General features: G+C 39.9%; 1 protein-coding gene across 1 annotated transcript; it reads right to left on the reverse strand.

The window, feature by feature from the left end:
- Positions 1-781: 781 nt before the first annotated feature.
- LOC146968595 (uncharacterized) lies at positions 782-5,480 on the reverse strand. The gene is made up of 10 exons (XM_085759282.1): positions 5,410-5,480; positions 4,515-4,658; positions 4,280-4,417; positions 4,068-4,206; positions 3,786-3,963; positions 3,520-3,661; positions 2,122-2,265; positions 1,990-2,042; positions 1,208-1,324; positions 782-840 (listed from the first exon to the last, which is right to left on the reverse strand). Exons 1-10 carry the CDS (start codon positions 5,478-5,480, stop codon positions 782-784), a joined length of 1,185 nt encoding a protein of 394 aa, XP_085615408.1.
- Positions 5,481-16,311: the final 10,831 nt, after the last annotated feature.

A 16,311-nucleotide genomic window follows, 5' to 3' on the forward strand; every position in this document is an offset into this window, starting at 1 on the left:
TGGATTTATGTTGTGAATGGAGTTAGGAGGTAGTTTGTGTTTTTTCTTTAAATGTGTCCTTTGAGGGTAACATTTATGCTTTTTGTAATTGTATGTTTTTTGTATTTTGTTATTATTTGTGTGAAACTTGGACGTCATGGGACGCAAGACAAATTTCAGAGTGATCTGACAATAAAGTATAATCTTATCTTATCTTAAGAGTCATGCATGCTTGGCAGTCACCCAAAGGGACATCCCCTTGGCCAAGTAGCCAGGGCACATGATCAATTGGAGGCATAGTGACAGGAACCTCAACTGTCACAATAGGTTCAACTCCTGCCTCAGTCATTTCTGTTGCATGTCACACCCTACTTGCTCTCTTGGTCAATTTCTTCTGCTAATTCTCCATGGCTTCAGCAATGGCTTTCAGCATTCACATGCATTTTCCTTTTGGAAATGCTTTTTCTAGTTTACTGTAATTGTGTAGTTGTTTCCTGTCTGTTTCAGTACTGATAGGCTCAACATCATACGCCAAGTTTTTCTTTTAGGACTAACAAAATAAATCTCAATTATAAAACTGAATTAAATGACAGTTACTGTTTAGTCTGTAGAGAAAGCTCGCACCTGCCTACTTATCCATCTGGTTCTCAGAATACATTTTTGTTCTTTTATAAGAGAAAATATCAAGAGCAGAAATCCCGTGTTGCATTATTAGTTAGTTCATATGTACTTCATAAACAGTTGTTCTGTCCATTTCAGGTGTGATTGATGAACACACCCAGAACAATCAGATAATCACTTTTCATTGACCCATGTTGGCATAATGTAGTTTACTGTGCATGGCTCGCAAACAAAACACACCTGTGGTAATGGGGACATTGTACTCACCAACACAGTTTGGAGTATTGTTAAACGCAGAGGGTTCACCTATGAAGGGTATTTTATTGAATCTACCAGCAGCTCCACACAGGTTTGAACTTGCGCAGCCATAGGCTTCAACTGTTCCTCTTCCACTGTTCACTGGAGAAGAAGAATAAATGTGTTACTGTACAAACACAGTTACTGTCAGTTTATTCATTCCAGATCCTTTACTTAACAACAAAGTGGAGTGATGGAAACTAAAGTGTCCTTCTCTTTGTGCAGAACGGTTCCACTCAGCTAAGTAAAAGTCTTAATGTGTAGTCACAACAGATTTCATATAAACATGGCTCAGTCAGAGAACACTCACCAGTGGATTCAAGGCAGCGGTCCTCCACTCCACTACACTGTACTGAGGTGTTGCATGAAGGTGAGGTATGGTTACAGGTGAAACATGACTGGTTGTTAGGGGCCTGAGGAGCAGGGCCTGAAACAGAACATTTAAGTGTCATTAAATTGAAAACAGAGTTTCCAGTATTCTTCCTGTATCTTTATCATTTGGTCTTAAATAAGAGCACGGCCATCCCTCTGTACTCACCAGGTGGAAGGACACTGTTGCAGCCACTTGTGTTGCAACAATCTATCCTTGCGAGAGCGTTGCGATCACCCAGATTCACTGACATGGTGTGAGAGCCGGTACCAGCACAATATCCAGGATCACAGCCAGTGAAAGTTGTGTTTGTTGTTGTTACAGCTCCATCTTCAAAAACTAGAGTCAAAGTGCAGTTTTCATTAATGTTTATGGAAATCACACATGTAATTTACTCAACAGTAACAGACAACATGAAGAGAAGAATACCTGAGTATGTAGTTGCCATACACATTGTCTCACTAGATGAACAGAAGCGACGGGAACAACTGGACCCGTTGCAATCATTACAAAAGAATCCTTGATCTGCATTGGAGAGAAAAACAGAAGTCTAGTGAAAGGTGTATATCAGTAGAGATACAGGGTTGTGGTGGTTTATAAAGGTTTGGATATCAGAAAATGCAGTTTGCTCTCATCGCATTCTTCAGTGCGCTGCCCAATAAATTTAAAGTCTATCTGTTAAACAGGATCAGACTGAAAATGGCTGCCACGCTCGCTCTCACCATTTCCAACACTGACGATGACACATCGCAGCTCTGAGTTGAACAAGAGTGAACTGAGGAAAACAACAAACACTAATTAGACCAAATAACCAAGTATTGTTAGAGGTCATCTAGAAATTCCTTCAGACGAACCTGCGAAGTGCTCTGACAACGAAGCAGATGGGTAGACTCTGTCCGTCGTCCTTCTCAGACGGCGTCCAGCTCAAACTGAACTGTCCTGATACTGGTCCAGTCTCGCTGGCACTGTGTGGTGAACTGAACAACAGCTCGGAGATCCTTCAATGAGCAGAAGTTTTCTTTGTTTAGGATTTGTTTGACAGAATGTTGGTTTAGTTAATCTGTTTCTCCTTTGTTATTATAGACGGACTGCCACTGCTGTCATGTTTATGTTTGATTCGTTTATGTTGTTTTGGTTTTGTTATGAGTACAGTTGCTCCATTTCTGTCTTGTTTTGATATGATTTTGTGTTCAGCTCAATTCTGTTTCTTTTCTTTTCTTTTTGTGAGTGCTACAGGACTGGTGACAGTATGGCCGTCCGGACGGTGGAGGGACTGGTGTTCAGAGTTTCTCACCTCAGTGCCCTTCTGTGTGTGTTTGGTTGTAATTTTGCATGTTCTTTACAGTTTTCCTTACACGCAGACGTAATTTTGTCTGTGTGTGTGTGGGGGGTATCTAACAATTATTTCTTTTTGTTGTTTTCCTTTTTCTGGGTTTCCTCTGGGTTAAGTTTGGGTCCAGCAGTCCCCCTCTTCATAGAGCTGTTACCAGAGCCCTAAGGCTTCCTGGGCTCTTTGGGGGCTGCTGTGTGGTTTTATTGATTTGAGGAACAACTTGATTATTTAATTTCTATTAATTTCTGTCAAAACATAGTTGACGGTCACGGTTACGGTGAAGACAGCTTCCATTTTTCTTTTTTCAGTCATTTTTTCAATTTAGACTGAGAATTGTTGCTAATTAGTAGAGTTGAACCAGTTACGGCTACACTCTCTACTCTATTTGAATTATATGAAATCAATTCCTTTTATACTCTCAGAGATGTGTCATGGAAGAAAGAGGTTATAGAATAACTAGTTCTGCTATTGTTTACAACTTGTAACTCCCATCTCCCATCCATCCTAGGCTACATTCACATGACCCTTGTAAATAAAAATGAAGATACTGTAGTGTTGTGTATGGACTATATTATGTAGCTGGATGTTAAACAAGTCAGTATATCCAAGGTAACGTATTTTCCTGAGTAAACGTGAAGTGAAGCTGCAACATTGTGTCCACTGCTACTTTCCTTGTTGTTTCCATGTTACAGACACAACAGATATGAACATGTTTGAGAGGATTGAATTCAATGATTGTAAGACGTTCAGGACGTTAAAAGCTACACTATAAAACTATTTTAGCTAAAAACAACAGTTTCAAGATCAGTTTTGACATTCCAATGATTTTAACAGGAAGAATGGCTTCTGTCTTTGACACAGTGCCCCCTGCTGGTCTGACTTTAAATCTGATTTGGTTTTTGGTTGAGTTTTCACTCACGTGGTGGTGTTTGCTTCTGCTTTGATGCTGATTTCCAGAGCCTGATTTACGGGGATGGACAGGTGAGCTCCGTTTTCTGGAGTTGGATACAGGAACCTGGGCCAGAGGACTCCTTCAGTGCAGAACAGTGCTGCACTAACCACTGGAACAAGAAAGAAAATAAAATCTAACATGAGCTGTTTTACATGAAAAACGATGGTCAAAGATCAACTCAGCAAAGATTCTCTAACTTTACTGCAAAAGGTAGAACATGTAAAACATCTCACCCTGTACAACAAACTGGACAGGAATTTTGCTGATTGCGTCGTTGGGAGTTTTGATCTCTGTCGAATCATCGGACTGAGTCAGGGTGATGTTCTGTCTGGGAAAGTCCTCCATCATCAGCTGGACGACATACCGACCACTAACGATGGCGTTGTTCGGTGTAAACGACAGAGTACATGACTGCAAAAGGATAAAACCAAATTAATTCGAAATATGGCTGCTTTCTGAAGCTCCAGAAACCAACAACTTCACTGACGACACTCTTCAACCACTTAGCTACTCACTGATGAGATACTGAGAAAAGACGGTGGTGTGCAGTTGTCACACTCTGACGCGGTTTTGCTTCCATATCTGCATCTGATCTCATCTCCATCAGGGTCAAAGGCCAGCAGCTTGAAATCTCTCTGACAGTTTACAGGAACTCTGAGAAGGAGAAGAACAAGTCAGATGGACGTGTCTGTGACACAGGGGTGTTTAGGAGTCAGAGGAGCCGTACCTCAGTATAGGCACTATGGTGGTTTGTGGTGATCTGTTGGCTCGGCCGGTGTCCGATCGGTTCCTCAGGTCCACCGTAGTCACAGCTCTCCACTTTTTGATGTTGTTTTCGTTGCTTATCCAGCTCTTACCCGCCAACCTTGAAGTTGAAGTTGACAGGAAGTTACTATGACATTTGCAGTATTTCAAACTTGAAGCATAATTAATCTTTTGCATAAAAATTATGGTCCTCTTACACCAATTTAAAGGGAGCAGTGTTGGTAACTCTTCGAGTCATGACCCCTTCCCTTTGACACCACACGCCATTCTCCTCGTCGACCTTATTTAGCTCTAGAGAAATCTCTGTCCCACATCTGGAGCAAGTCCATGTGTCGTTAACACTGCAATTACGAAAAGTATGCTTATAGCGGAAAACCACCTGCAACAGAGAAAGAAATGACATCTACCTTTATACTGTATGGAGCTTTAACACAAACATCTACCTTTATAGTGGGGCGCATATATGGAAGGTATTGTGCATTTTATGACTAAAGCTTGAAACTTTCAGCATTTCATCTCCATACCCCAAGGTTTGATTTCAGACGTGGAACGACTTTGGTGGCTGACCTTTGGTGACCTTTAGGGGTCCTTGACCTCAGCATTGTATTTTTCCACATTATTCTCCATTGGAAACATATGAAAATCTGGGAAGTAAATCATTACCAAGACATTTCTTCACCATTGTGTTTAGGAAGGTGTGTAATATGATATAATAAAATGTTGAAATTCAACTCCCGTGGGAAACCCCCTAAAAAACAACTCAAAGTTGGGGTACCCGTAACCAGATTTTTCGAAAATTCCGAAATGTTAAATTTGGCCTAAAGTACCTTGTGAGGGGTCAAAATTAAGCGTAGCGTTAGTTCTGGCAGGCCATGACGTCAAGCTCTAATCAGCACAGCGTAACTGTCTTCACCTGTGCAGATCAGCTGATGGCTCAGCTGACTCCCCTATTGGGGAACTGCATTCAGGGCGCGCTATTTAAACTGCTCCAGCCCGACGTCACCTCCCTTGCTGCTGCTGCTTCCTCTGCCGGCTTTTTTGCAAGACGGGCTCCCGCATGAGGGAAGGATCGCTGGTTGTGTTCGTGCTCGCCCTGCTGCTCCCGATGTCGTCGCCCCGTCCACGATGCGGACCCGCGGCGGCTGGCGCGGGTGTCGTGTCATGGGGCTTCAGCGAAGCTCTGGAACGGAGGACGCCATCTGTGACGACGGGGGAGGGGGGCTCCTTCTCTCCGTCGGGGCTCTCACCTGGCAGGTGGGGGCGGCGTCACACACAGCTGTTCCATTGACCGACGACGGCTGATTCCGGGACTGTGGAGTTTCTGTTTGCCAGCGATGCTGCCAAGCGGTCGGAGCGTCACACAAGGAACGGTTTGCTTTATTCTTAATTTGCGCTGGGTTTCAACCTCCATAGCGATAATACAGAATCATATTTGGCATTGAATTATTCACTGACGCAGCTCCTTTTGCGGGTTTTGGGGGGTTCGTCTATTTCCTTTTAAATGGGCTACATTTATTTCCAACTTAAATAGCCTCCTGACATCTCTTGTTGCTAGAGGGTCAGGGATTTGCCGGCGTGGTCGTTTTGGGGGGTTTTCTTTGCTCCCTGTTTTCTTGTCTGTAACAACATCTATTGCACGTCTGTCCGTCCTGGGTGAGGGATCCCTCCTCTGTTGCTCACCCTGAGGTTTCTCAGATTTTTCCCTGTTAAAAGGGTTTTCCATGGAGTTTTTCCTCAGTGGATGTGAGGGTCTAAGGACAGAGGATGTTGTTACGATGCCATGTAAAGCCTTTGAGACAAACTGTTTGTAAAAACGGGCTATACAAATAAAATTGCCTTGCCTTACTGCGCCTGTCAATAGAGCCATTCTAGATGCACAAAAAGCCATGAGCCTCTCATTGTAAATAATTGATTTAATATTATTATTGTTATTATTATTATTATTATTATTAATAATGGTTATTATTATTGTAATTATTATTGTTAAGAGGTAGCGTGTGGCTTATTCCCTATTAAATTTTATAGGCAAAAATTAATTCCATCCTAGATAGCCTCCTGGCATCTCTTAGCAGAGGTTCCAGGATTTGCCGGTGTGGTTGTTTTGGGGGTTTTTCTTTGCTGCTGCGCTCCCTGCTTATGCCGTTCATGATGGCTCGTGAAGGGCAGGAAGAGCACCTTCCTGCCCTTCATGAGCCTGAGGCAGGAAGGTGCTCTTCCTGCCTCAGGCTTTCCACGCAAGCGCGTGGAAGAGCAGGGGGTCCCAGAACAGTACCATACCGCCAAATTAAACTGTGCAAGTAAATATTATTTTGACATAGTGGTCCTGACAGAACTAGGGGTTTTTGAGGAGTTTTTTAGGGGGTTTCCCACAGGAGTTGAATTTCATTTCATTTTATTACATGATATTACACACCTTCCTAAACACAATGGTGAAGAAATGTCTTGGTAATGATTTACTTCCCAGATTTCCATTATGTTTCCAATGGAGAATAATGTGGAAAAATGCAAAGAGCCCTAAAGGTCACCAAAGGTCAGCCACCAAAGTGGTTCCACGTCTGAAATCAAACCTTGGGGTATGGAGATGAAATGCTGAAAGTTTCACGCTTGAGTCATAAAATGCACAATTAGTTTGTTTATCTGCCCCACTATTATACTGTATGGAGCTTTAACACAAACATCTACCTTTATACTAAGGAGCTTTAATACAAACATCTACCTTTATACTGTATGGAGCTTTAATACAAACATCTACCTTTATACTGTATGGAGCTGTAATACAAACATCTACCTTTATACTGTATGGAGCTTTAACACAAACATCTACCTTTATACTGTATGGAGCTTTAAAGCAGCAGTGTAGAGTGAGTTTTGGGACTTTCTTGTTGAGGTGTGTCTGTCTACATTTTTTGTTTTGGATTCTTTCCATCAATTAAAGAATGTTTGAGTTTTTTTATTTCTGATCAAAACACACTGACCGAAAACACAAGGAAACACTGAAAGAAAATTAATCGCCTGTGAAATTATTGTAACTCAAGATAATTACTGTATAACCGGCACCAGGATAATTCCCGGCTAATTTTATAAACGTGACCAGCTGAGATGTCTCAACACAGGTGACCTGATGAAGAGCCAGCAGACTCGAAACATTGTCCGCTTTATGTTATGACAGAATAAAGTTACAATTTTTATTGGGAGCAGCAGTGTTGCGAGTCTTTATCTCTCTTTTACAACATATCACCAGCAATACAACAGCATTTTTTTAAAACCTACCTTTTTAACTGAATCTTATTATTTTTATCATCATAAAACATTTAATTTAATTTATTTATATATTTATTTATTTTATTATTATATTTTTATTCTATTCAGTCATTCTTATTCTATTTTATCCCTTTACACCTATCTATTATATCTAGTTTTTTTTACATTTCTTTTCCTTCTTCTCATTTTATCTATTTTACTTCATTTTGTCTGGTGTTTTCTCCACTGCAAATTATTGAGTGTAAGATAGCGTTTCCTCGATGTAAAATTAAAATCTAAAATTATTGTGTGAATGTGTATGTGTGTGTGAATGTATGTGTGTCTCCCAATATGTGTCCCTTATGTTCCTTGTTTTTATCATGTGAAGCACTTTGAGCTGCTGTGGGCATGGAAAGTGCTATACAAATAAAGCCTGATTGATTGATTGATTGATTGATTGAATTAAATAGATATTTTTTGTTTTCACATATTAGAAAGCAGAATATTGTGAATGTGAATCCATAGACGTACGTACCGTGAGTTCAGTACTGTTCTCCTCCGTTGGTTCGTAGGTCATCACTGTCCCATGGAAATGAGGTTCCTGAGAGCTACAGACCGGCAACAGCAACAGAAAGAGCAACATGGTCCCTCAACAAACTAACTAACTAACTCTTGTGTATCTTGTTCTTGTATTTTAACTGTGATAATTTACTGCATTGTATTTTAAATTGTGTTTTTATGTAAGCGTCTTTGAGCACTTGGAAAAGCGCGTTACAAATAAAATTTATTATTATTATTATTATTATTAACTAACTAACTAACTAACACACCTTAAATAAAACACACACACATGTTTACCCTCTCTTCTTCTGTCTGTTTCTCTCACCAGTGAAGTGAGGCAAGAATCTGTTTTATACATGAACCTGACCTGGAATGAGGAGACGACAGGCGTCTATATGGGACAAATCTTCTGCCCAGACGAGATTCCTCTCAAATGCTTCTGTTGTTACTGTTTAAAAGAGTAAGAATAGAAGGAAAGTGACAGATCCAGAGCAGCATCATTTACAAGTTTATTGTCACCAATTAAACGTCTTCTATAGATAAATGTGTGCTCCGGCCAGACTGTATATAGGCTCCGCCTCTTTCCTCGGGTCAGTCAGAGTTCTCAACGGACTGGGCCGAACAACACCAGGAGTGAGAGTGGCTGCACAGAAAGAGACTTCTGCCGTGTCATCTACCTTAATTGTGTTGAATTACTGTAAAGAACAAGCTATTTGGAAAAGACTAGTTTATCACTAACAGCTGAAAGTAAATGATCATTAATAGAAATGTGAAGTGTATCAGGGATTCTAGTTGTTAGAATCCAAATAGGGTTATCAGAGAAGCAACAGTTTATCAATTTCCATTTAAATATGAGGATCATATACGTTTGCATCAATAAAAATATAAAATATATAACGTGTATTTGTTATTTCAACACACATTCCCATATTGACAGAGATCACACCCCAGCAGTAATGTTTATTTTGCAACATCAAAACAGACTAAACAACAGCATCCGTCCATTAGAATCACAGTTTATGGGCGTAAACCAACTGGGTTTATAAGAAGGAAACAACAGCAGAAACACTGAGGACAGTCTACTAGTAAGTAAGTAAGTAAGTAAGTAAGTAAGTAAGTAAATAAATTGAATTTATATAGCACTTTTCATAGATAAAATCACAAAGTGCTTTTCAACAAGGATAAAATGCAATAGAATACAGAGTATCTGAGACTTTTGGAGCATAATTAGAGCATAAGAATAGCTTTTACCTCATGTAACATTAAGAAAATGCTGGTTTCTAAAGCTAAAAGAAATCCAGGGCATAGAAAGTTATATACTACCGCAAAACAGGAGCGATTAAACTGAAAATCTTCAGATTCCTTCTTTTAGACCTAAAATGATAGGAAAATACACCCCCGAGTTGAATTCGCCTGGAATTGTCCTTTAACAAAAGAATGTGAATTGCAAACTGATTTTTTAGAGTGTTTATCTAATGATAACTTTTATTCTCTTTTATTTATGATCATTCATTTTATATGTTGTTTTTAATTATACATGTTTTACTTATTTATTGTTGAAATTAATGCACTGATCTTGATCTCGAACGGTGGATGTGTGAAACATAATTTTGTTTTTATGTGACGCATAAGAATGACAAATAAAACCTATCCTATAATTAGAGTAAAGTTTGATGGCAGTCCCCGTCTGATGAGCTCTTCTCTAGGCTGTTGAGAAAACACACAGTGTGAGAACAGGAAGTCAAATCACTAATGACATATAATAATTTCAATTAGTAATATTACAGTGATACATAGCCTATAGGCTAATAGTTGGAAGACGATCAGATAGCGTTGTAGCTCCGACCATAAACTATGCCAACTAGCGATGGCGGTGTTATTCCCATGACCCGCCGGGCAGCGTCTGGGAAACCAAAACTAGAAAATGCTGGGCAAGCTGACCACTAAATAATAATATCAAAATAACTATATATAATGTAAGACAAAACAATATATTTATTTAACAAGTGTGGGTAACATAGATTCATCCACATTAATATGAGACTCTTTTATAACCAAAAGCAAAACTCCTCAGGGTCTCTTTAATAAATGAATCAACAATGAATGATGAATAATTATCATTTTTATTATTAATAGTTATATAATAAATCATTAATCTTACATTATTATTATTATTATTATTATTAGGTATTTTGGTGTGTTGTTTATTATTATTTATTGATTTGTTAGGTTGTGAGGTTGAGATGAGGCAGGTCCAAGTGCATTTCAGTGCATCAACTGTACATTGTACTTATATATGCTTATATATTGACAAATGAATTTGAACTGAACCAATAACACCGCCATCGCTAGTTGGTATAGTTTATGGTCGGAGCTACAACGCTATCTGATCGTCTTCCAACTATTAGCCTATAGGCTATGTATCACTGTAATATTACTAATTGAAATTTTTATATGTCATTAGTGATTTGACTTCCTGTTCTCACACTGTGTGTTTTCTCTACAGCCTAGAGAAGAGCTCATCAGACGGGGACTGCCATCAAACTTTACTCTAATTATAGGATAGGTTTTATTTGTCATTCCTATGCGTCACATAAAAACAAAATTATGTTTCACACATCCACCTTTCGAGATCAAGATCAGTGCATTAATTTGAGCCAAGGCTGAAAATCACCTGACTGAACAGACCTGCTCCATCACCCTGAGCAGGTCTGATCCAAGTTTAAAATAATAATATAGTTACTATCATTTATTGTTATGTTGTTGTACTGCAAACTGTTGTTGTACTGCAAAAATGTAAAGGATGCACTGCTGCAGCATGAAGGGTGTCACTAGTATAGGGAATGTTGATGATTGTCATTTTATAATTATACATCTAACACTGAAACATTCATCATGACAGGCAGCCACCCTGTCCTCCACTCCCTATTGGCTGACACAATCAGATAATGTAATTGAGGACATCTATACCGTACTACTCTGTAGCTGTTATCACGCTACATACCCTACACACCAACACTACAGGACAGGTACAGGACAGTATAGCTAACTTCTCTACTTGAACCAGTTCTGACTGAACTCTGCTGCACTTACGACCACAGATAAATAGTTTAATTCAAACCTTTTCCATTGCTCTGAGTGTCTGGAAACACAGTTATTTGTATTACATGTTGTTTGTCAAGAAGTGGACCTTTTCTTTTCTGTAAATCTGTCTAGAAAGGCTGGGAGAACATGTGCCGTCCTCGGCTGTTCTAATATCAGCAGAATACTCCAACTTTGGAACAAAACACAGCCCCTTTCTTCAGGAGGACTGTCCGTGTTTAGACCGTAACGTTACGTACAGTGTACAGCAGCAGCAGCAGCTGCCAGCCATGCATTGACTGTCTTGGTCCGATCCTTTTCTCTTTATATATGCTCCCTCTTGGCAGAATAATCAGCCATCATAATGTACATTATCATTGTTATGCGGATGATATGCAATTATATATCTCTGTTTCATCACGAGTCCCTAGTGCGTTTAACAGACTTTTTTCCTGTCTCACAGATATTAACATCTGGATGAACAAAATTTTTTTTAAACTAAATGAACAGAAAACAGAGATTTTAATTGTTGGCCCACAGAAGCTTCAGTCAAAGTTTGGCAGCCTGTCCCAGCAAATTAAGTCACATATCACAAACCAAGGAGTTGTTTTAGACTCCGACCTCAATTTTAACAGAGTTGCAAGAACATAATTTTTTCACCTAAGAAACATTGCAAAAATTAGACCTTTTTTAACTCAGAATGATGCTGAAACACTGCTACATGCATTTATCACTAGCCGCATAGACTATTGTAATTCCCTTTTTACTGGTCTGCCTAGAAAGTCACTGGGAAAACTACAAGTGATTCAGAACGCTGCAGCCAGGATTTTAACTAATACAAGAAAAAGAGATCACTTTAGTCCTCAGCTTGCATCATTGCATTGGTTGCCTGTTTCTTTTAGGATTGATTTTAAAGTTCTGCTACTCATTTATAAAGCTTTAAATAACCTAGCACCATTTTATATTAACGACTGCCTTTCTTCTTATGCCCCGTCAAGAACTCTTAGATCTTCCACTGCCTGTCTTTTAGTTGTGCCCACGGTGTCCCACAAGAGAACCGGTGAAGCTGCTTTTTGTTTTTACGGCCCTAAACTTTGGAATACCCTCCCTTTAGATCTAAGAATGGCAGGCTCCTTAGCCATTTTTAAAAAGAAATTGAAAACCCATCTTTTTAATTTGGCTTTTTTTTGATTTTATATTACTTTCTTTTAAAGTTTTAGTTTTAGTAACTGTTGTTGTTAACTGTTTTTAACTGCTCTTCTTGTTCTTGTTCTTGTTCTTGTTCTTGTTCTTGTTCTTGTTCTTGTTTCTGAGATTGTGTTGTTAAAGCACTTTGAGCTGCACTTGTGCATGAAAGGTACTCTACAGATAAAGTTTATTAGTATTAGTTTTATTATTACAACCTGGCTACTCTCCCTTCTCACCGTTACCTTCACATTGTGGTGACAGTGGATGGTCTGCAAATGTCTCGCTGATCCCTTCAATATGATGTGATGGTCGTCTAAAAGCCGGTGTAAAATATGCCCGACCCATCCGGAGCTCAGGCAATTTTGTCCATAAATCAGAGACCTGTAATTGACGTTTTTCTGGTCATTGGAGGCCAGCTGATCAATAAAATATTCTTGAAAACCTAAAACAAAGCACAAGTTGTTGTTGTTTTTATTCTTGTAGCCTGTCCATATGATTAAATATCACGCTGCTGGCTTGCTAGCGCCAGCATGCATAACGTACCGGTATGCTATATGATACAGTCTCTTATCTCCCTATTCTTTCCTGCTAATTGCTCAAACAAATGATTAATTCTTAAATTAATATCGGCATTCATTTAAGATACCTTCATCAGTTACAAAAAAATCGGTAACACTTTATTTTAAGGGGTCCTTGTTCCTGTGTATCTACCTAATTAATTACAGTGTAATTACCTATGTAACCGTATGTAATAACATGTACTTACATTGTAAATACATAGTGTATTTTGGTGTACTTACAGGTACTTGTTACACTTGTAATAAGAAATGCTTGTGCAAAGAGAGAGACCACTTTGGCATTTCTTATTACAAGTGTAACAAGGACCTGTAAGTACACCAAAATACACTATGTATTTACAATGTTATTACATACGGTTACATAGGTAATTACACTGTAATTAATTAGGTAGATACACAGGAACAAGGACCCCTTAAAATAAAGTGTTACCAAAAAATCTAATTTGTGTATAGTATGGATGTCTAATAAAATAAGAGGCAACCGACCTCAGAGATGATGGAGGTCTTGATGTCATCCTTAGACAGAGGGAGCAAATGACATAATATATTTCTTAAAATTCATTATACCACCAGTGTTTTGATGTTCTTCCGACAATAGTCCAATATCGTCCACTGTAGGACAATATTGGAGTATTGTATTAATAAAATGGAGGTAATGATGATGATTATCATTTCATAATTATACATCTAACACTGAAACATACCTCGTAACAGGCAGCCGCCCTGTCCTCCACTCCCTATTGGCTGACACAATCAGATGACGTAAGTGAGGACATCTATACCGTACTACTCTGTAGCTGAGTGTGGGTGTGTCGGGTATGTGAGCTATGATCAAGAGAAACTTGGAATGGACCTGCTCAGCCTGGTGGAGCAGGTCGGATCTGATCTGATTCCAAGTTTCACATAGTTATCAGGTCACATACCCTACACACCAACACTTATACCTATACAGGACAGTATAGCTAACTTCTCTAAATGATAGAGGTCTTCATGTCATCTTCAGACAGAGGGAACATACCACAGGGTATGACTACTGTTACCACACAACACAAGCTGCTTAAACTTTGTTTTTTGTTTTATCCTGAGTCTGTAACAAGCGCCAATGGCGTGTAAAACAAAAACGCACACCCGCCAGTGGCCGATGGAAAATTTTGAACTGCAATTGACCCTACGATAAGCCCCTCCCACAAACTGCTACTGTCCAATCCTACATTAGCAACCATAACTATGCACAAGAGGCCAGTCAAGCTTTTGGCAGAAAACAATATGCTGAAGTGGTGTGTGTTTACAGGACATGCAAGTCCAACACCCGCTATTCCAAAAGTTTAGAGGGTGATGTTGAATTTTTCTCCTTCTCTAAGCCCAAGACCTGAAGATTTGTGTCATTAGACTAAACCGCACCAATCCCTCCATCTCCATAGCAATCCAGGCTATCTATTAACACTGCTGTTAGCTAATTAGGGACTTTGCTAGTAAGCATTCACCTTTGCTTTAATAACATATCAGTTGTTGTAGGGCTTATGTGATGTGCGGATGGGGGTGTTTTATTTTATATTAGTTTATTGTCCTAATGTAAACCGATTCACTACTGTACCTGTTATGAGCAGCAACAGCAGATCAGAGGAGCCAGATAACTAACTAGCCAGTTAACAGTGAGTCAGTACGTTTGCTTTTGTGAACTGATACATGCTGAGAGAAGGACAAACAACATTTGCTTGTAGAAGGATGTTGCTGTTGTTGTTGTTACTGTGGCAGCGGCATCTGTGGAAAGACGTCGCCTCCGAGACATAGAAAGTGTATTATAGAAGAGAAACACACATTTCAGGACAGAACAGTGATTTTCAACCTCCTTCTATATTAGCTGGCCAGCTCAATGGGGAGGACTGGGTGGCAGACTGGTCCATGGGAAGGGAGGGCAGGCCGGTCTAACAGCAGGGGAAAAGGGGGGGGGGGGGGCTCTGTGTAACCAGATGTGTCCCCAGCAGTCTAAGCCTATAGCAGCGTAGCTATAAAATGGTTCAGAGCTACCTGAACCAGCCCTAATTAAAAGCCCTGTCATAAAGGAAGGTCTTAAGTCTAGACTTAAATGTAGTTAGAGTGTCTGCCTCTTTGACCCATGGAGAGAGCTGGTTCCATAGTAAAAGGAGCCCGGTAACTGAAGGCTCTACCTCCCAGTCTGTTTTTAGAGATACTGGGAGTCACTAACAGACCTGCATTCTGGGAGTGGAGTGCTCTGGTAGGACAGTAAGGAATGATTAGTTCTTTCAGATAGGATGGAGCGTTATCATTAAGAGCCTTATAAGTCAGCAGAAGGATTTTGAAGTCTATTCTAAATCCTACAGGAAGCCTGACTCCTGTCAAAACCCTCGCTGCGGCATTCTGGACCAGCTGGAGAGTTTTTCGGACATCCTGACAGGAGAGAGTTAAAGTAGTCCAGCCTAGAAGTGATAAATGCATGCACCAGTTTCTCAGCATCACTCTGGGAGAGGATATTCCTAATCTTAGTGATACTGCGCAGATGGAAGAAGGCGGTCCTAGTCACATGTTTTATGTGGGAGCTGAAGGAAAGGTCCTGGTCAAAAATGACTCCAAGGTTCCTCGCGGTAGTACTCGGGGTCAGGGTGATGCCATCTAGAGTAGCGATCTGATTAGAGAAAGTGTCCCTGAGGTGTTTAGGTCCAAACACAATGACCTCAGTTTTATCTGAATTCAGTAGCAAGAAGTTAGAGGACATCCAGGATCTAATGTCTTTCAGACAGTCTTGCAGATTGATGAGGCGGCTTCTGTCATCTGGCTCCATCGACAGGTAGAGTTGCGTATCATCCGCATAACAGTGAAAATTGATAGAGTGCTTCCGGATGATGTCACCTAATGGGAGCGTACTGTAAAGAATGAAGATAATTGGCCCTAAGTCTGAACCCTGAGGTACACCATACGTAACTCAAAGGTTGAATATGTATAATTACCAGAACAACAACAGAAAAAGAATTCCAGCAGTCCATTGTCAGACCGTTGCTAGGTAAAACGGGCCGTTGCTAGGGACTCCTCTCTGATCAGAGGACAGGAGAGGAGGAGAACTATGCAGGCTATTTACCTTATGTTTCATTTTTACCGTCATTAACAGCATAATACATGACTTGTTACAGGGAGAGTGGAGGCTCTCTGCTTCCACACCGCTGCTGAAAACCAAACCTGCCTCTGGTGTTAGGCTACTGCTCTCGTCAAGTTGAAAAGAAAAAAAAGGAGCTCAGTGGCAACGGGAGTCCGCGACAGTAAACGTGTTTATGACAGATAAGACTACACAAATACACCCATCCTAACATGTATATGATAATCCATTGATCCA

Source organism: Trachurus japonicus, chromosome 18 (assembly GCF_045865225.1).
Source record: "Trachurus japonicus isolate A0001 chromosome 18, Traja_1.0".
Lineage (NCBI taxonomy): Eukaryota > Metazoa > Chordata > Actinopteri > Carangiformes > Carangidae > Trachurus > Trachurus japonicus.